We start from the raw sequence: 23029 nt of genomic DNA, 5'->3' as shown, positions 1-23029 counted from the left end.
ATTTGTACTAAATCATTCACTAGTACTCACTAAATGAGAGCTTGAACCTATGTACTTGTGTAAACCCTTCACAATTAATGAGAACTCCTCTACTCCGTGGACGTAGCCAATCTGGGTGAACCACGTATATCTCGTATTTGCTTCCCTGTCCCTATCCATTTACATACTTATCCACACTAGTGACTGGAGCAATCTAGCGAATGTCACAAACTTAGCACTTTCTGTTGTACCAAAGTCCTCACTGATTTTGTGCATCAACAAAGTGAGATCAAAATTAAAAAAAGATCATTGCCGGATCCTTTTCCTGGGGATCCTAGGGATTCCGCGATTGTGATTATTCATCGTACATCGTGCGATCAGTTTTCAGTAGCTACTATTTATATTTAATTTTAAATTTTAAATTTTAAAATGATTTCTGTCAGCACGATGTACGATAAACGGTCACAATCACAGAATTCCTAAGATCCCTAGAAAAAGGATCCGCCGGATCTTTTTCCGCTAAAAGTAAGCCTTCATTTTTTGCGGATAGCTTAGCTAGGTGAGGAAGAATGGTGACTGCAGTGAGACTGACGTCAGAGAAATTCGAGGCCACGACTTGAAGGTGGCTACGCTCCAACCTAGATGCAACTTGCAAGTGTGCAATTAGTGGTTTGGATGTTTTGGTCTATGGCGGTGATCTTGGTAATTTGTGCTGCTGGCCGACTGAGTGCTATCCATTTTGTGCGCACAGATGGACATGCCCATGTGTGGAATTGTAGTCTTCAGTTCACACTCATCAAAACAAACATGGAATTGTGATCTCTACAATGCACTTACAAAAGTATATTAAAGTTTTTTTTATTTTTTTATTTTTTATTTTTTATTTTTTTTATTTTCTTAATTAAGGAGACGTTTGATAACTATTTTGTTTTTAGTTTTTATTTTTAAGCTTTCATTTTTTGAAAATTGAAAGCTTGTTCTGTAACTACTTTCAATTTTGAAAATAATGAAAACTAAAAACTAAAAACTAAAGGCTAAATTTTGAAAACTCAAGGAAGTAGTTACCAAAGAAGTTTACAATTTTAATAAAAAGTGACGGCGTGTATTCGAACTCTGTCGGTGGTTAATTTAACATTTAATTTAACAAAATCTATCATTTGACACAAAAAAAAAAAAAAAAAAATTTGAATGACAATTTTGACTCACTTGAATAACAAATTCGATACCAAATTATTATGTTTAGCTCGGCTTAAGCCCCATAACCGTTCAAATCAAGTACCATTAAAATTAAGAGTAATGTGTTAATTTAGTCCATGAATATTAATCGTGTGAAAAACATAGAGGTAAGATTGATATAATTGCTTCAAATATATAAGCAGACATGAAATTAGTGTTTTAAAGTCTTTTAAGGACTAAATCTTCCGGATGAAATTTTTCGACGACGTTTACCTATAATCAAGCTCTAGTTGAACACTCTTCGGATTTGAAAATGACCCAAACTTAGCTAATTAGTTTTTCTGAACAGAACAAAGGAAAGATGATACGCAAAAAGTTTGGTCCAAGAATCAGGGTCTTATGCTACTAAATTATTAGTCACTATCGCATGTACAAATTCATTTCTGCAATAACGAAGAAGGGAAGCAACAACCAGAGGTTGAAAACTAGTTCAGCTATGTACGTACACCGTCATGCAGAGTTGCCGTGGGGGACGCTCTGAATATGCAAAGGCTTCTTATATGACTGCAACAAGAGAGAAGAACATACCAAGCTTAGAGATGAAGCAGCCATACATGCACATGCAAGCCACTGTGGTAATTGAATTCCAGTGAATGGGAACAAAACTCCAGTCACCACTGGCATGCCGAGGATATTGTAGCCCAGGGCCCAGACATAATTCAATCAAATTCGAGACATGGTCTTTCTAGAGAGATCAATGGCTATAACTACATCTTCCAAGTTGCTCTTCATCAGAACTATATCCGCGGCTTCTATAGCTACGTCAGTGACAGCACCAATTGCCATGCCAATATCTGCTGCAACTAAAGGCGGAGAGTCATTGATTCCATCTCCCACCATTGCCACTGCCATTCCTTTCATCTGCAACCAAATCCAGTTTAATAAGTCTGAAAACGCTATGTTTGATAGATTGCACTCACATATCAAGTCGGAAACAAACTTGATTTAGAAAAATGAGTGTGAAGATTTCTGTCAGACATTAGTTTACACTAGACAAGTCATTTGAAATATAATTTAGTAATCCTTAATCTGCGTTCAAAACCAGAATAAAATTACTTGTAGAGCTGGGTAATTGTAATTCATTAACACCACCCCTGTAACTATTATATAATCGTACCTGTAATTCTTTGATTCTATCAGCTTTTCCTAGTGGATGCGTCTCAGCAGACACCTTATCAATGCCAACCTCCTTCGCAATGGCTGTTTCTGCAGCCCAGTTATCAGCAGTAACAATGATGCTTGTAATGTTCATCAAGTGAAGATAAGAAATGACTCTTGCAGCCTCTGGCTTCACTGGATCAGTTACAGCAAATGACTCAGCAATCATTCCATCAGTGGCAACCAACACACGTTCGAGCCAGATTCTCGTGTTCTGAAACATACTTGTCAACCTCAGGACCAACCTGGACATTGTTTTCCCGCATGAGCCTCTTGTTCCCAGCCAAAACCATTTTGTCGCCAACTCTTCCACTAACGCCAGCTCCTGTGTGCACTTCAAAGTCCTTAGCCTCCATCACATGTTTAGTTGATCCAAACGTCTTTAGCTGCCTCTTAGCATGCTCCACCACCGATTTTGCTATTGGGTGTTCACTATTTGCCTACATATTTCTCAAATAGAAGCATGGTAGCATGATTGACAAAATAATTTTCGATAGCATAATAACAATGAGAGGTCGCACTTGGTGCGATGGCAAATGCCTTCGCCCATGAGCGGTAGGTCTCGGGTTCGAGACTTGGGAGCAGCCTCCCCTTAAATGGGGGTAAGGCTAGCCGACATTCACCTCTCCTAGACCCTGCGTAAAGCGGGAGCCTTGTGCACTGGGTACGACCTTTATAATAACAATGAGTGGCCTCATCTGCAACATAACTCTACAAACACTCAAAACTTTTTCAATACGCAAATTAAACTTTTCATGTACAAATTTGAAACATAAGCACCAACCTCTGTGGCAATAGCACAGCACAGAACTCCTCCATTGAGTAATTGGAGAAGAGGCATATCATCAACTACTACGGGTTTCCCAACTGTCAGAGTCCCTGTTTTATAAAAAACAACCGTTTTGACCTGCAGGGATCAAACACGTCCGTAAACGTCCAAACACCAACGAAGTGTCAAATGCTGAGAAACATATCAACCCTCGTGACTTAGGTACCGTTTGTTTCAGCTTTTAATTTTGGGAATAACAAAAACCCCAAAAAGAACGAAACAATTATTAGCCTTGTTATTAAAAAAAAGGAATTGGGGTAAAGAGAACTCTCCTTCAGTGAGAGCTGTCATCTACAAGAAATGGGGATATAAAACTTGGCGAGTTCGGCTTGGTGACATGGACAAGGTGCATACAGCCATCAATCGTCCAGACCAAAGGGTCATATGAGACAGATTCCATCTATGAATTAATAGTTGCATGTTCAATCCCAATATATGCATAAAGAACACCCTCCATACCCAATGACATAGATTGTATTTAGTTCTATGTCAAGAGCCTAAACGTTGATTGAACCGAGGCAGAGCATTTTACTGGGAATGAAGTGCATAACTTGTTATAATATGGAACGTTGACACAATGTATGCTGGTAGCATAGGGGATAATATGAAATGACCAGAACCGAGGCAGAGCGTTTCCCTGTTGCAACCATTACCACTGTAGGGGTTGCTAGTCCCAATGCACAAGGGTAAGCAACCACTAACACTGAGATACCAAACTGTAATGCCAGCTCAAATTTATCCATGCCTTTTGGTATCTAGTTTTCGAGGAAACGACCAAATTCTCCGACCACAAAGCCGCCGCCGCCTCCTCCGCAACCCTCTCCTGCTTCTTCTCCGACCACTTCTCCTGCAACTCCTCCGGCATCCCCTCCGAGCCCTCCGACTCAGTCGCCGCCTTCGCCTTCTCCCAATATGGAAGATGGATTTTTTTTGTTTTGTTTTGTCGAAAAGATGGAAATTTATTAAAGCCGATTGACAAGGTTTGCATCAGCTGTAAGAATAATATGAAAAATCCGGGCCAATCTAGCAAACAAAGCCACCACGTGAGCAGCAAAGTAACCTTCCCGCATAATGAACCCGAACTTAACAAAATCAAAATGCATGGCTAAAGAATCAATATCAAACATCACCCCTTCAAATATTGCGTCTGGTTCCATTTGTCTATTAATCATACGAATCAACAATATTTTGTTTGCTTTGCATAAGTTCAATAGGACAAAATAAATATATCTAAAGAAAATCAATACAAAGTAAGAAATTGGTGCACTGCAGATGCCTTTACAGTTGCTACGACTAGGGCTCTGGCCTATTTAGTCCGGCTTCTCTAATGCAATGATAGTTCATGTTAATCACGTATTTTTATGTGAAGAAGGTATTACACATGTGACCCGACAGACTATTGTGTGTAATTGAATTTGAGGAAGGGCTTGGTGTGGTGAACAAAATTTTGGAATGGTGTTCAGTATTCAAGCACAAATGGTGAATAAATGGTCTATCCATATGGATTTTCAGAACAAAAACAATTGAAAACAGAAGACATAAAAGCAGATTCCTCCCCAAGAATTTGGCAACTTCATCATCTTCCTCCTGTAGCTCCTTGTATTTGCATTTCTCCCCAAAACCCAGTACTGAGTCTCAGTTTCACTCAAGTGTTCCTTCAGTTGCATTTACAAGTTTTCATAATCTCCGATGTTGTATTTCCGTAAAGCATAACACATTGGTGAATGCAAGATTAATTAATTGGAGGTGTGAGTTGAATGTTGGTGATATATTGTATGAATAATGAGTGAACTTAATGATACATCACTACAAGAAAACATGGATTAGGTGACGATATTTTATGTGACGCCTATAAATTCATCACATTTTAGTATAATAGGTGAGGAGTTTAAAAAAAGCATCACAGACATACTACTGTGGGGTACAAAATAATTTTTGAATGTTGTTCGTCACATAGCAAGCCTAAATTCCTCACAAATTTTTAGGCGCCAAATTTTGCCGCCCAATTGTTTTCACTGGGTGATGAAAAGATTGGGTTCTTCACATAATCTAAGATTAGGTGACCTATGTATGTGAGAAAAGTCAATTTATCACCATTTGTTTTACTAAAGGCAGAGGGAAAAAATTTTAAAAAAACATAAAAACAAAGCCCCAATTAGAACTCATCTATTCTACTCCCACCCCACTTCGTATCTTAGTCTCTCAAGTTGCCGATGACGGATTGTTGGTGGCCATGACTGCATCTCGCTTTCGTCTTCCTCAAACCTCAGCTACTTGCTCTCGTACTCTACTCTCTTTGATTTAAGAAGACCTAGTTTCTCAGTTGTCCTTTCTCCCAATTTCTTCTCAAAAGGTACTCAAATCTCTCTCTGTCTCTTGAAATTACTGCACTTTTCTTGATTTCTCTCTTGTAAATTTGTCTCAACTATGAAAATTTGAATTTTTTTCTTAAATGGGTCTATGTTATTCACTATTTTCCCGGATGGGTCTCTCTTGTTTTCTCCTACATTTGATAATTTAGCTCTTGTTCTTGTGTTTATGTGTCTGTGTTTATGGAATTACTTTCATGCTTGGGATGGCCTTTGCCATATGGTATTAAGGATGAATCAATCAAAGCGGGTTCCGCGATACAGGGTCATATATTTTGTAGTTCTTGAATCGATTTGCCTTTTAGTTAAGTTGATAATGATACTCTATCTATGTTTACAAGTTACGATGAACAAATTTTTGAAATATCAGCACAACACAAGTTTAAGTTTTAAGAAGTACTATATATATTAGGTGCATTGTCTTAGAGGTGTTTTTTTTTTTTTTTTTTTGCATTGTTATGGAGTAGGTTTTTCACTTAGTGTGGGATGGACCAAAATCTTCTTATTCAAGTGCTATTTAAGTAAGAGGGATTGACCAATTGATGAACTTTGCTAGGGAAGAGTGATGGTATGTTCTTGAAATGTAAAATGATATTTATGAGAACATTTATCACATGGAGCATGATTTCTATCGGCTAAGTACATTTGCCTTTTAAAGTTGATATGGGGATGGGAGTGGAGTATTTTTCAAGTAGAATTGTGAAAATTTTAAGTTTGTTTGAATGTATTTTTCATAGATTGATTGAATATACAAGGGGGGATATATAATGAGGTAGAAGGTTACAAGTAACCCTACCTTGGAAAATCCTACTAACTCGGTAAACCCTAAAGCTGTCACTTCTTAAATTAAGGGAGTGCAGCAAGTAGCTAGCACACAACTATCAACAAGTCATCTAGATGTCAATCTTCCTCAAATTAAGGGATTAGACTTAATAGAGAATCCTATGGAAAGAGGAAACATAAAATTTGGCAACATCAGTCACCCCATATCATCTAATATCCATATGCAGCATCAGTCAGCATCAGTCACCCCATATCGTCTAATATCCATATGTAGCATCAGTCATATGCAGCATCAATCACCCCGTCTAATAAGAATTTATAGAATCTGTAAGAGCATTATGTCAAAACACAAATATCATCAGTTTATAGAAATGCAAGGGAACACTTGTTTAGTTTCTTTTGTGTCTTGCAAAAAATTTGAAATATCTCGTTTCATTGTTCGAAGAATGGTTACTTTCATCTTTAGCTCTTGTTCTTGTGTTTATGTGTCTGTGTTTGTGGAATTGCTTTCATGCTTGGGATGGCATTTGTATTTGTTTATTTCATCTGTCAGTGTTTATTGAATTGTTGCCATGGGATTTGAAAAGACTTTCACTGTGCTTCTTTTGTTTTTTAATCTTCAAGAAGTGTCAGATTTGTTGCTTAATAATGGGGTCAATGTGGCACCAAGCGGATATGGTTCCTTGTGAGCAACTTACATTAAGCAAGTTCACTGTCGCATGGTGTTCAACAATACAATTCCATGTGTAAGTGGCAGTGAACCTGTTCCATTTAAGTCTTTCTTCATGTTTAGGGAAAAGGTTTGGTAGCTGCATTTTCTTTATCTCATGATTTGGAGGATCTTATAATAGGGCTCTGAGTACTATAAAGAACTAGAGAATCATTGAAGATTATAAAAGTAGAAACTCGCAGGAAATTAAAAACAATGAACAAGATTAAACGGTGGAAGCTAATCACAATAATCTTTGAAAAACAAATATTCAAAACTATAAAACCTATCCAACATAGAACTGTTGACTAAGTAACAATTTAAGAGTTTCTTCTGGATGAGGAGTCAAGACTTAGTCTTACAGTTGATATATATTTCTAAATTAGGGTTTACAATGTGGGTGTGAATACTTAAATGGCATGCTTTTTAAAAATAAAAAAAAATTGTAGTTAGATGGGTGCGAATGCTTAATGGTCTGCTTTCTTTGTTTTAGCATCTTCCTGATCTTGAATTTCCAGTTAAATGAAATTCATCTTTGCTATATTGTATGCCTATCTGTGCTTTCTTTGTTTTATTGACATTCATCTTTGCTATATTATATGCCTATCTTAACAATTTTTTAAAATTTTTTAATGGCAACCTATTAGTATATATCAAAGTTTGCACCCAATAGTAGTATTGAAGTGATTTGACGTTATGGATAGATAATGGATTCGTTGTCGGAATCGCCTTAGCTCCGAGTATAGAGAAGATGTCCAATCATTCAATGACGTTGCTTGTCACCATGTGAACCAGAATAATTAGATATTATGTCCTTGTAGAGTTTGTCATAACAGATTTTTTCACTTAGTTGAAGATGTTCATCTCCATTTATTGAATTCTGGTATGGATATGAATTATGATATATGGATAAATCATGGTGAGCATATTAATCAAGTGCAAGGAGAGTCTTCGATGTCTACGAACAACGAGCCGATCAATAATTCTAATGTCAACATGTTTAATATTATGGATGATGCATTTGGAAGAATGCATGATGATGATGATGGTGATGATGATGATGATCAAGATACAATGGGGGTCCAAGATACCATGTGGGGGGGAGATATGACCAATGCTCTTAGGGTAGATGTTGATACTTATGATATGTTGCTTCGTGAAGCTCAAAAGGAACTATACCCTGGATGCAATCAATATACAATTTTGTCTTATGTTGTGGAGTTAATTCACAACAAAGTTGATAATCACATGACAAACAAGGCCATTGATAAGATGCTAGCAATGATGAAGAATGTGTGTCCCAAACCAAACAATGTTCCCGAATCGTTCCGTGAGTGCAAGAAGATATTGAAAAGTCTTGGATTGGGGTGTGAGAATATACATGCTTGCTATTATGATTGTGTATTGTTCTATAAAGAAAATGAAAAGAAAGATAGATGTTCAATTTGTAATGAGCCAAGGTATAAAGATAGTCACTATGAGCAAAGAAAAAAGGTTCGAAGAAAAGTGTTACGATATTTTCCACTTAAACTCAGGCTACAAAGGTTGTTCATGTCGAGACATACGAGTGAAGACATACAAGGAAAAAAGAGTTAATGATTTGAACACAATGAAACATCCAGCAGACTCTATCACATGGAAAGAATTTGACCACAAATACCCTGATTTTGCTCAAGACCTACGAAATGTCATATTGGGCCTTGCAAGTGACGGGTTTACTCCATTTTCAGATAGAAGTCGTACAGTATGTGGCCAATTGTTATATTTCCATATAATTTTCCTTCTTGTAAATGCATGAAAAAACCATTCTCTTTTTTAACCTTGTTAATTCCTGGGCCAAAAGCACCTGGAAATGAGATTGATGTGTATGTGCGCCCATTAGTTGACAAGCTCAAGGAATTATGGCAAAATGGCTTTCAAACTCATGATAAGATGACTGAGAGTACATTTAATTTGCGTGGAGCTGTTATGTGGACCATTAATGATTTTCCCGCTTATGGAAACTTATCAAGTTGGAGCACTCATGGTAAGTTAGCATGTCCGGTGTGCAATGAGGATGGATTGTACACCAAGTTGAGAAGTAAGTATTGTCATATTAGACATCGTCGCTATTTACCTATGAATCATTCATGGAGCAAAAATACTCAACTGTTTAATGGTCATCGGGAGATGAGACATCGTCTACGAGAATTCTCAGGTAAATAGCCTCGTAAGTTTGGTAAACATGATTGCAATAAAGATAGGAAGATGAAGTGGAATGCTGAAGAATTAAATTGGACAAGGAAGAGTATTTTTTTCAAGTTGGAATACTGGCTTAAATTAAAGATTAGGCATAATCTTGACGTTATGCATATTGAGAAGAATATATTTGATTATTTGATCGGGACATTGCTAAATATGAGGAAGTCAAAGGATACCCTCAAGGCGAGGATGGATTTACAAGACATGAATATCAGGGAAAGTTTGCATTTGAAACTAAATGCACGTAATATATTGGATAAGTCTTTGGCTCAATATGTATTCAAGCCATCTGAGCGTAAATATTTCTTGCAATGGTTGAAATCAATTAAATTTCCAGATGGTTATGCAGCAAATATATCCCATAAAGTGAGTGTGGATGAAGGGAAGGTGTTAGGTTTGAAGAGCCATGATTGTCATGTGTTGATGCAACGTGTGCTTCCAATGGGAGTTAGAAAACATTTGAAAAAGCAGATATATGGCCCACTTGTTGAGCTGTCAAGTTTCTTCCAATAAATATATGCAAAGACACTGATTGTTTCTAATCTTGATAGGTTGGAAGAAGACATTATCCTCATACAAACTAGAGAAAATATTCCCGCCTGCATTCTTTGTTCCCATGGTTCACTTAACAGTGCACTTACCACGTGAAACAAAATTGGCAAGACCAATCAGATACCGATGGATGTATCTTGTAGAAAGGTAAAATGACATCAGGTTTACTTTAATTGCATTAAGTGTGTCTTTCTACATACTGATAATTGTTCATTTACTAGATTGTTGGGCTCGTACAAGAAATCTGTACGTAACAAAAGCTCACCCTGAAGGCTCTATTGTGGAAGCACACTTGGCATACGAGTCCTCAACTTTTTGCTCAATGTATTTGTGTGATGTTGAGACTCCATTCACTCGACTAGAAAGAAACAATGACGGTGGTGATCCCAATGTGTTACTTTCAGTGTTTGCACAAAAAGCACGTCCATTTGGAGCTCATGTATTGGTTGAATTTCGAGGGAAGATATAGAAGTGGCATATTGGTATATCTTAGACAATTGAAGAAATAGAAGACTTCAAGAGGTATGTGATAGTAATGGTTTTACATATATTGAAATATTTATAATTCTACAACTTTAACTTATATTTTTTTTTTTTATGTATACAGTGAGCATATCCAGATTTTGGAAAGAGATAATCATGTCAATGTACAACTGAGACATAAACAGTTGTTTCCTGAATGGTTTAGGAAGCGGGCCACGTCATTGTATTATCAAGAACCTAGATTGGTGAGTGAAGAAATTTTTTCATTAGCCCAAGGTCAGATCGATGTACTGTCCAATACACAGGTTGTATTGTGAACGGCATTCGCTATTTGGTCACACAAGTTGATCAAAATCGTATAACACAGAATAGTGGGGTAATGACGCTAGGGTTGCACAACGGTGAACCACGTAACTTCTATGGCAGATTAATGAATGTCATTAAAGTACAATTTATAAGAGGTTATAAGGTGATTCTTTTCAAATGTCAATGGTACAATACAAATACCAGAGGAAAAAGATTTATTTGGGATTATCATCTTACATCAGTCAATGTAAATAATCAGTGGTACGATAGTGATCCATATGTGCTAGCTAGACAAGTACATCAAGTATTTTACATTGATGACTTAAAGTTGGGCTATCCTTGGAAATTTGTGCAGAAGATTCAACATAGGCACATTTGGGATGTCCCTGAGAAAGATGATGATAGTGTGGACCATGATAATGATGAAGACGATGATGACTATGTAGATGAAAATGAAATTTTCATGAGACCAATCCTGAATGAGGATGATGAAGTTAATATTGAATTATCTAGAGATGATGTTGATTCTGAATCTTTTGATGCTAATGACAAAGATGTGCGAAAAATGTTAGGGTTAGAGAAGGAGGGGGAGGGGGAGGTGGAGGAGGAAGAAGAGGATGAGGAGGAGGAGATGGATGAAGGGGTTGCAACTTGTGACACAGATAGTGATTGATGATTATGGTGAGATCTGTACATTATAAATCAATATTTATATTCTCCAATAGTCTATTTGCTTATAATTTACTAATAGTCATATTATTTATAACAAATTATGGAAATTTTAAGTTGGTTTGAATGTATTTTTCATAGATTGATTGAATGTATAAGGGGGAATATATAATGAGGTAGAAGGTTACAAGCAACCCATATCATGCAGCATCAGTCACCCCATATTGTCTAATACTTCATATGCAGCATCAATCACTCCATATTGTCTAATGCAGCATCAGTCACCTCATATCGTGTAATACTCCATATGCAACATCAGTCACCCTATATCGTCTAATACTTCATATGTAGCATCAGTATGCAACATTAGTCACCCCATATTGTCTAATATCCATATGCAGCATCAATCACCCCATATCGTCTAATACTTTATATGCAACATCAGTCACCTTATATAGTCAAATATCCATATGCAGCATCAGTCACCCCATATCGTCTAATATCCATATGTAGCATCAGTCACCCCATATCATCTAATACAAATGAATGTTTATTATTATATGGTTATAATGATTTATCTATGATGTTCGTCTATTACTTATTATTATTATTATTTAAAATATATTAGATGACAACTCCTACTCAACGAGGAAAAAGGGTGAAACGGGTGATGGATGCCCCACCTTCGCCTCTACCACCTCCGCCACCTCCGCCACCACCACCTCCTCCACCACCTGCTTCTTCACTAGAAGAGCCAGTAGACATGAACTTAGGTATTTGAGAAAGGTTACTTACAATTCTTTCAACATTTTTATTTAGGAGTTGATCTTTTAATGTTGCTTTAAACAAGTTATAAAATTAATCAAATGCATATATTCTTTTTTCATTTTTAGAGACATATTTTAACTTTAATGCCAAAAAGATGACACGTGGAAAGTCAAGTGGGAAAGGCCTCCACGATATTTTGGAGGCAAATAATGGGAAGAAGATGTCAGTCATGTTTGATTTCAAACTTCAAGTTCCAAGTGATTTGGTAATACAGGTTTTTTCACTACCGAGATAGGGAATATTGTTCGGACTCACTCGCCAGTTTGCTACAAGAAATGGATGAAGGTCCCATCTTCAGAAAAGAGGACACTACGGAATAAGTTGCTTGTGAGTTTGATTTTAATTTAGTTTATTCATAATAATTTCAAGCACTCACTTTTATATATTTATGCTTGATAATATAGATATTATTTGTGGTGGACTTATCTCATCCAAAGATAATTGAATATGTTGATAAGAAGATGGCGAAGTTGTACTCTGTGTTTAGGCACCGATTGTATAAGGACTACTTGTCATGTGGAACACCTGCAAGAGGACGAGCTAATCTGCCAAATGATCGGATAGGGAATGGGAGACCTAAGAGTCATTGGGATTGGCTATGTGATAATGTTTACACTACTACCCACTTTTTGGTATGCATTCTATACATCATTTTCTAATATATGTCCAAGTTAGATGCCAACGTTTTCTTATATTGTTGAACAACAATTTTTTTTATCACAAGTTGATTTGTAATAAATTGAATGAGCATAGAACAATGCTTTTTTTTATTATTATTAAAAGTTAATATATAAGCATATATTAACTTTTACATGTATTTTTTGGCATTAATATATATAAGCTTGTGATAAATAATCGAATGTGATAAATAAGCTATGCTTCTTCACTAGTGAGCTTTTATATATATATATATATATATATATATATATATATATATATAATGAAGAGCTTGTACATGTATTTTATTGATAAATAAGCTCTAATTCTTCACAAGCTTTTACATGTATATAATGCAGAGCTTCGCTTCTTCACTGATAAATAAGCTCTGCTTCTTCACAAGTTTTTACATGTATTTTATTGGTATTAGGCATAATCAAATGCAAAGCTTGTTTGCATTTATTAGGCTATTCATTGCTTTTAGTTCTACATTTCAGGTTGGTAAAATTTGAGAATGTCTACAAGAGAACGAGAGCAAAAATCATTGGATATAGTGTTTATGAAAATTAGATTCTAATTGATTGGAGAAGATGTTAGATAGTGGTATTCTATTGCATTTGAACAAATATGTACAACGCAAATATATGAATATGTATAAGTCTGGGAGGTAGGAGCTTCCCAAATTGTACACCTTTACAATACTAACTCTTCTTTTGCTTGTTATGTACCACTTGTGTAATGTAGGAGCTTTAAAGAAAAATGCTAATAATACTCATTATGCACTCTCACGTTTGTATCTTCATTATTAAACAGAAAAGAGATTCATTATCAGTGATTAACAATTGGGGTGCTCTTCACAAAGACAAGAACGGCCAGTGGATCAATGATGTTGCTCGAGACAAATATGTAAGTCATTCATGGGCCACTCATTTTTTGTCATTTCAAATGCATTGGAGATTAAAATTTTACAATTGACAAGATACAACTTAAGAAACACAGTTGAAATGAACATTCAAAATTGACACGATACTACTTGTTTGTCCCCACCAATATATCTTATGCTAACTTTGCGTCTGTTACTTGTTGAGAAAAAACATTATATGCGCCTAGTCCAATTTAATCCATAGTCAAATAGAAACTACAAATCATGTTCGCATACAGGTTTTGCATGGTGATTTGCTTCTGCATCAGATAAGGAAAATATACAAGTGGTCAAGTTGTGTTTTCTTAAGCATATTATAGCTGGAATGTTTGGAATGAAAGAAACTAAATTGTTTCTATTTAATTAAGAAAGGATAACATGAAGAAAATGAAGGATGAAATGAGGGTGAAGCTGATCCAAGAAGCACCTGAAGGTACACCATCAGACTCTGTACATGTGCCATTGGATGATGAGTTTGGAATCATGGCTGAAAACCTTGGGAGGAAGGGAAACTTAGTTAATGGTGTAGGTGTTTTTCCTCGTACAGATACCTCTGGTTGCATTTCTTCTATGGCATCAAGTTCCGAGTTAGTTGATATGAGATCTCAGATCAAGTTTCTATCAGATGGTTTCCTCAAATTGCAACAAGAGAATGAACAATTGAGAGCTCGATTGGATTTACGTAATGATGATGAAAAACTATTCACAAAAATCAAGGCATTTATTGCTGCAAGTCAGGAGAAGACCAACAACTCTATAGAATGTGATGGCGATATTTTAGAGGGTGAAAATACTTATCCTGAGCTGGAAGAACATGATTTAGAAGAGGAATGATGTCCATATTGTGTCTTTTACGGTTAGTTTCAAGTATGCACATGGTACACCTCTTTTGTTAGCACATGGAGCACTTCTTTTGTTAATTAGCACCTAAATGTGCCTTGGACTTGTCATTTTTTAGTACCCAAGATGTCTATATATAGATGTTACTACTCTTGATTATTCTAGCTTAGACTTCTCTTTTGTTGGTACCTCAAGCTGTCGTTTGTTAGGCACCTCAAGCTATCTTTTGTTAGGCACCTCAAGCTCTTTTAAACTTCTCTTTTGAGATAGGTCACCATGACTTTAATTTTTGGGATGTACATTTGGTGAATGTATTCGACTTATGTGTTTTAATTGTTGATTAATGAAAATGTGAAGTATTACCTTATAATTGTTATGAACTGCAATTCTAAATTAAGAAACAAGAAAAACAATTAGTTCGTCGTTATTATTTCTAAAAAGGTATTTGATTTAAACATATGTGATGTAAGTTGTGCCACATATCAAAGGAATATGTGAGCTTTTTAGTGTCACTTAGTGTAAACTATATCATCTGGTATCATATTGGATGACTACAAAATCATCACTTATAAACCTGATACGAGACGAAAAAATAGGTCACATAATTTTGTATGTGATGACGTACAATTCGTCACACATATTGTTATTAAGTGACATATAATTCGTCACACATATGGTTAATTTGTCATGTATAATTCGTCACACATATTGTTATTAAGTGACGAATGTTGTGTCACGTATACTGAAAAAATGTGGCGAAAATAAAATTCGTCACATGGACTATAGGTGACGCTGTATAGGTGACGAAATTGGTGACGCTAGAATTTCGTCACATATAGTCAAATGTGACGAATTTTCTTGTTTATGTGATGAATGTTTGTCGCCACCTAAGCCATGTTTTCTTGTAGTGCATGTATGCATAAAGACGATTTTCGTATCAAACTGAATGTTTAGGAACTGGTGATTGATCAAGTACATATAGAAGGAATTCGTGTTTGTAGAAAGTGTAAGTTCTACCAAGAAATCAGATAGGAATATTAAAGAGTTCGTTCAACTAAGTTGTGTGGGAGCTCTATGCAGCCCTTGGGTTGCTAATCTCCAGAATTTATTTCGTAGAATGCTTCTGCCCTACTTTTTCTAATGTTTCCCTTTGCTTTCACATGAATATACAAATTTCCAACACTTTTGCTGATATTACTTCTCCTTTTAAGTGAAATGTTAATTTCTTGTATGTATAAGAATATGAACCTCCGACTCGTATAAATTGGATTTTCGTCTTCATAATCCTCTTCATGATTCGACATTTTTCTTCAGGCAAATTCTGCTGAAATGAGTTCAAAACTTGCAAAACTTGGGTTGGCAGCTGTTATCACTTATGGAATGTTTGATGCGATTACATATACCGCCTTTTTTGTCCTTGCATTTCTCAGGTACAAGAAAGTACTGGGAAGTTGGGAACAATCCAGTAGCTAATATGAAGGCACTTTTAGGGGTAGCAAATGCTCAATTTTCTTTTGCACTCTTTTATGAATTTCATCTAGATGGGAATGGTTAGGTGACATCACTTTTTATACCAGAAAAGGTCTGGTTTTGGTATAAAAGCTTAACTACAAAAACACATCTGAAATGTTTCGTTTAGCTACTAAGAAAGTTGGGGAGGGGTCAAACGTCTTAGGTTGAGATTACATATACAAGGGTGTTATGTTTACATAATGGGTTTATATAATGAGTTGTTGATGACTACATACACATTGAGAATTTAGCTTATGTCTTTGTGTCCGATAAGGGAGTGGTTTTGTGTGTGTGTGTGTGTGTGTGTGTGTGTGTGTGTGTGGTTTTAGTGAGTAACAAGTAACGAGATAAGGGAATCGATCAAATTTCAAGTTTTTGTACTTTGCTTGTTCTTATAAGAAGGAAATTGATCAATTGTTCCCGTTTTATCTTCCAACTCTCTACTTTGCAATTGTATTTGGTGTCATTCCATTTTAATCCTAGTTCCATTCAAATGAAGACATTTGAAGAACCTAGTGTAAAATATCCATACAAGCAAAACGCAGCTTAGCAACGCCAAGAAAATCATCTACAAGAGTTGATCCGATGCATCCAGGCCACATGGGGGGTCACTGAAGGCAAAGCTGCCAAGATCCATATTAAAACTCCGATTTGGCATCTGATGAGCAACACAATTCCGCTCTCTAATAACATGCTTCATGCTTCAGCTCAACTCACATCTAACCAATTGACTCATTAGTTATCAACCAGATTTTGTTAGAACAAAGTGAAAGCAAACACCTCTATCAATAAAATCTCCTTGTCCCAAATTGGTAGAGAACTCCACCCGCACCAATCTTGAACCATCAACATTAAGCTTATACCAACGAATATCAGGAGGTTCCCAAGCAATGGGAGCAGCCTTCTATTAGGTTCATAGGGGAGAACCAACTCAAGCTTTCACCAAATTCTCAACTTTTTGTGTGTTTACTAAGCATGAAATCTGAAGCGCTAGTTGATTCGTAACTCAATACTTGAAAATTAGGAATCAAATCAAATTGTTTATTTTTTATTGGTAACACTTTTATAAATTTAGTTTAAAATTTTGGTTACCTGTATTATCTTAATGCAAATATCTTTTGACAAATAAAAAATACATACGAAGATAATTTTGGGTGGTGATATTCACACACTCATTTTTACCTTTCACACACCTCTATTATTTCCCAGTTGTCGATCAATTGAAACAGTCAAATAACATAAATTAATAAACGATGTGTGAGAAGTAGAAATAAGTGTGTGAAGAGGCCACCAAAATAAACAGATACCCAAAAATACGGAAAGGGATCCTCTCCAGATCTCTTCCTCTTAATCTACCAAATCAGGGAATCCTTGCCTTTGAAAATTGATCCAATGGTTGAAGTTATAATAATTTTTAAAGTGAGTCCTTGTTTGTAGTCCTTAGATCAAATTTTAATGCATCCCCTGATTTGGTGGATCCCAAAAATACCTCGAGTCGGTCAGTACATTTCAGTTGCAAATGAAAATTATAAGGACAAGGATTGTCTGCCCTCCATTTCCGGTGCCCTCCCCGTGCCCTCCTGTTTGTGTGGTCACGGTTAAGCCACGTCAACATTTTATATTACTATTCATTTTTGTCTTATTATATCTATAAAAAAACAATATAAAATGTTGACATGGCTTAACCGTGACCACACAAAACAGGAGGGCATGGGGAGGGCACCAGTTGTGGAGGGCAGACAATTCTTATCCTACAAACACTGGGATGTGCTCTCTCTATCGCTGAGAGATTCTTTGTAATCGATGGCAATGGTGGACAATGGCAGTCGTCTGCAAATGCACAACAGCGAGGAGGAGCTTCTTCTGCTTCAGAAAAGTCAGCTTTGACGACAAGCCCGACCGCCGAAACCTCCCCCAAAACGTTCCAAACCTTCTCGTCTTTAAAAAAGGCCTCTTCACTCACTGCAGCTCATCCCTTGCCAGAAACAGTATTCTCAGGTTTATCTCACACAATTACGGTTATTTTCCGTTTTCTTTTGAGTTGCACTGTCTGTTTAGTTCCCGAGAAAGCGCAGGAAAATTTATAAAGTTTTTGAGCTTCTGTAGGGTTTACTGAAGTGAATACTTGACTAGGTTCAGTTGGGTTGCTGATAAATTCAAACAATGAAATTTAAATGCGAATGCTTTTAATTGATTTGAAGAGAAGTTTCTGAGCTAGTTTATTGCTTTTGAATGTTCAAGTTGGGTTGCAGCCTTCTCTTAGGTTTATGGGGAAGAACCATCTCAAGCTTTCACCTAGTTCTCTACTTTTTGTATGTTTACTAACAAGTATGGAATCTATAGGGCTAGTTGATTCATAACTCAATACTTAAAAATCAGGAATCAAGTCAAAATGTTTTTTTTTTATTAGTAACACATTTGCAAATTTGGTTTAAAAATTTGGTTACCGGATATTATCCTAACATAAATATCTTTTGACAAATGAAAAATACAGACAAAGATAATTTTGGGTGGTGATATCCACACATCCTTTTTTACCTTTCATACACCTTTATTATTTCCCGGCTATCGATCAATTGAAATAGTCAAATGACATAAATTAATAAGTAATGTGTGAGAAGTAAAAATAAGTGTGTAAAGGGGTCACTAAATTAAATAGATATCCAAAAATACCACAACGCACACAGTCAGTCAGTACATTTTAGTTGCAAATGAAAAATACAAACATTGGGATTTGCTCTCTATCGTTGAGAGATTCTCTATGATCTATGGCAATGGTGGACAATAGCTGTCATGAACTTAGGATTTAGTGATTGGCTTAATCACTATTAGGAGTTAATATTGGATTTGTTAGAGCAACTCCACCGTGGTGGATTGCTCGGGGGATAGGCAAGAGAAAAGGGCCCGAGGCCTTGTGGATTCACTCCAGCATTAAGGAGCCTGAGCGGAGGTGGAGGCCAGAGCTCTGGGCCTGTGAAGAGTTGCCAGCCCGCGAGCCCGAGTGGATTGGCTGTCAGAGCTGACGTCGGCCCTGCAGCAGGCCTTTTTTATTATTTTTTTCTGTCAGGCGCATGCACCCCACTCGCACGTGGGGGCACGTCGCTCGACATTTTTTCAGAAAAATCAGCCCACTTTTCAGATTGAAATGTTACCGTTGGGAAGCCACGTGGCTTCCCACGGTCCGTTCGATCTCAACGGCTATTTAACTTGGACCATTTGATCTCAAAGGTAAAAAAAAAAAAATATCTTATTTAATATCAACCATTAGATCTGAGATCAACAATCGATATTAATATGCTTTATAAATAAATAAATAAAAGAAAAAATAGTTTTAAAATTAGGAAAAGTTACCGTTGTGACATGTGGCACAATCTGGAGTGTTGGAATTCAATTTTTTTTAAAATCCAACGGCAGAAATTAATTATTTGAATAAAAAAATTATAAAAAAATCCGAAAAAATATCTGAAATTTTTTTAAAAAAATGTTTCTACTTTTCTATAAATACCTTCTCATTATCATCTACCTTACACCACATTTTCATATTTTCTCAACTACTTTCAATCACATTCCTATCTTTCTCTCAAAGTTTCAATCCAAAATTTTTCAACAAAATGACTACTGATGCAGGTACGAATTGGACGCTTCTTGAAGATGTTGCATTGTGTACTAGCTAGGTTGAAATTACTCATAGCTCACGTACGGGTAATGAGATGTAGTTGTGAGAAATGTGGAGTCTTATTCATACCAATTATCTTGAAAAAATGGGTGGGAGTAGAACCAAAGCATCAATGTCTAATCGTTGGAAATTACTTAGCCAATCGTTTAGTATTTGGAGAGACGCCTTGGCACAAGCTAATAGTAATCTTCGAAGTGGGGAAAATTACACGGATCAAGTAACAATATATTATTTATTTGTTTGTACTATACCCTAATTTACATTGTAATTATTTGTTTGTATTATTTATTTGTTACATACTTTAATTATAATTATTTGTTTGTATTATTTGTTACCTACTTTAATTATAATTATTTGTTTGTATTATTTATTTGTTACCTACTTTGATTATAATTATTTCTTCTCCCCCATTGTGTAGCTAATTCAAGCACAAGCTTGGTATGGTGCCAAAACCAAAAGCAAAAATAAATCATTCAACCGGTGGGAATGTTGGAATATTGTCAATGATTGTCCTAAATTCAGAGTTGTGCCTGTCAGTCCAGAAGTTGTCATGAACAACACCCCTCTACACTCTACACCTGATAATGGCTCGCATGAAGATGATGGAGAAGAAGTGCCCGAAATGCCCATCCCTGAACAAGCGTTGGGTTCGACCCGTTATCCAATTAGGCCTTAAGGTAAGAAGGCTTCAAAGAGAAAAGGAAGTGCTTCCAAGCATGATTATGCAAAGTACATGGAAGAACTTACTCGCCATAGTGAATTGACTTTGGCGGGGGAAATGGCAAAATTTGAGGCTGATAAGGCTAGAGAGGAGGCAAAAGCTGCAGCTGTTGAGAGAGAATTTCAAGCTAATGAGAGAGAAAGAGAGCTACTTAGGCAAGAAAGGGAACTGGTTAGAGAAGAAAGAATGGTTCAACGAGATTGTGAGATTATGAACACGCCTTTAGAAGGGAAGTCTCCAAATTCTAAATATTTTTGGAAATCGGAGAAAGAGGATGTGGTGCATAGGAGGCGTGCAAGAGAAGTGAGAGCAAGAGGAGATGATCCTAGCACGACAAGAGAAGATGATCCTAGCACGACAAGAGAAGATCATCCTAGCACCACAAATTGGTTAAGTGATGATGATTAGAGTACTTTTTGTAATCGGAGCACATAGTTTTCCAATCACCTTGGGTTGTAATTTATTATTTATTGAATAAAATAATTTATGTTGTTTCCAATTTATTGAATTTAGTACTTTATTCAAATGACATAAACATACTTTTCTATAAAAAATAAAAAAATAAAAAAATAAAAAAAATAAAAAAACTCACGAAATGAACTAAAATAAAATGCACCAAATAAAATTACATAAACACACCAAATAATAAAAAACTCACTAAAATAAAACACACCAAATAAAATTACATAAAACACACCAAATAATAAAAACCTCACTAAAATAAAACACACCAAATAATAAAAACCTCACTAAAATATAACACACCAAATAAAATTATATAAACACACCAAATAATAAAAACCTCACTAAATGAACTAAAATAAAACACACCAAATAAAATTACATAAACATACCAAATAATAAAAAACACACTAAATGAACTTAATTATCTTCAGCTTGTTTCAATGCCCACTGGTGCTCTATTAAGTCATTTTGCCGGGCATTATGCATGTCTAGCCTTTGAAATGCAGTATATCATTGAATGGCCCTTTCATTGTAACGTCCATCCCTTTTTAATGCCTCATGTTGCACGGGCTCATCGGTGGCGTCATGAGCACAATATATATGTGTTCTTGAATTGTTCATTGTGTCTGGCTCATATTCATCAACAGCTTCATAACATACTCATCTTCCACAATCATGTTGTGAAGAATGATGCATGTCATAATGATGGATCGAAGCGACTCTACATCAAACAATTTGGCAGCACCCTTAACGATCGCCCAGCGAGCTTGAAGGATACCGAAACAACGCTCCACATCCTTTCTGCACCCCTCTTGATAGCTTGCAAAGTATTTTTCCTTTGCACTTCGCAGATGTGACACTGTTTTGACAAATGTTGACCACCTTGGGTAAATGTCGTCAGCTAGGTAGTATGGCCCGTCGTACATGCGTCTGTTGACCTCATACGTGACTTTTGGTACCTTTCCTTGCAGGACATCGTTGAACACTGGGGATTGGGTAAGGACGTTTAAGTCATTTTGAGCTCCCGAAACCCCGAAAAAGGTGTGCCAAATCCATGTATCAAAAGATGCCACAGCCTCCAAAATGATACTTTTTGCTCCTTTTTTGTCTCCATAAGCGTCTTGCCATGCACTTATACAATTTTTCCACGTCCAATGCATACAATCAATGCTCCAAATCATCACAGGAAAACCTCGCATCTCGGCCTTCTTCAGAAGCCTTTACAAGTCCATGTGAATAGGTTGTCGAAGGTACTCTGCGGTGTAGATAGATTTGATTGCTCCACAAAACCTCATCAAGGACTGAAGAATGGTTGATTTCCCCATCCTCGCTATCTCATCCACTTGGTCTGCAGATGCTCCATAAGCAAGCACCCGCAGCGCAGCAGTAATTGTTTGCTCGGGAATGAGACCCATAGCACCAAAAGCATCTTTCTTTTGTACAAAGTAAGAATCATGGTTGCAAACAGCAATCATGATTTTTTTTAACAAATTTTGTTCCATTCTAAAACGACGTCTGAAATACGTATTAGGAAATGCACTGTTATGGACAAAATAATCATCCAACAGCTCCACACCTCATCGTTGCCTGTTTCTATCAAGGTTTCCGGAATGGGTAGGCCTGCATATCTGAGCCACATCTTGGATGACTCGACGAGAATGTGAGTCTCTGGCCATTCTTACTTCGTCATCTCTCCTTCTCCTTTCCTCATCCTCTTCCTTCTCATTTTGGGTTATATGGAGATTCAACATTCCTTCAGATTGGTTAAACAATTCTTCCTCTTCTTGATCAATTGCCCACATCATGTTTGAAGAAGAAGACATTGTAAGTAGAAACTATTAATAATGATACACATTTTGATTTGGTGAAGAAGGAAGCAGAAACTATGAATAATGATAGAGATATTAAGAAAATTGGTGTGAGATTTAAAAGGATGGATGATGGATTATATGGAAGATTCTGAAATGATTAGGTTGTAGATAGTGTCACGTGGCATTCCGTCATTCATTAAAAATCTGATCGAAATCTATCCTAAAAGATTCTGAAAAGATAACGACACGTGATACGACGGCATTGGATAAAAATCCTATCGAA

General features: G+C 36.3%; 2 protein-coding genes across 2 annotated transcripts; both read right to left on the bottom strand.

The window, feature by feature from the left end:
• Positions 1–1878: 1878 nt before the first annotated feature.
• LOC114824177 (copper-transporting ATPase HMA4-like) lies at positions 1879–2542 on the bottom strand. The gene is made up of 2 exons (XM_070819658.1): positions 2333–2542; positions 1879–2076 (listed from the first exon to the last, which is right to left on the bottom strand). Exons 1-2 carry the CDS (start codon positions 2540–2542, stop codon positions 1879–1881), a joined length of 408 nt encoding a protein of 135 aa, XP_070675759.1.
• Positions 2543–21552: 19010 nt separating this feature from the next.
• Positions 21553–22410, bottom strand: LOC139194751 (uncharacterized). Its single transcript, XM_070819657.1, has 2 exons — positions 22160–22410; positions 21553–22066 (listed from the first exon to the last, which is right to left on the bottom strand). The coding sequence occupies exons 1-2, from the start codon at positions 22408–22410 to the stop codon at positions 21553–21555; spliced, it is 765 nt and encodes a 254-aa protein (XP_070675758.1).
• Between the last annotated feature and the right edge of the window lie 619 nt (positions 22411–23029).

The sequence above is a fragment of the Malus domestica genome, chromosome 03 (assembly GCF_042453785.1).
Source record: "Malus domestica chromosome 03, GDT2T_hap1".
Classification (NCBI taxonomy): Eukaryota; Viridiplantae; Streptophyta; class Magnoliopsida; order Rosales; family Rosaceae; genus Malus; species Malus domestica.
Note: the sequence above shows the minus strand (reverse complement) of the source record. Positions and strands in the feature narration are given on the sequence as shown.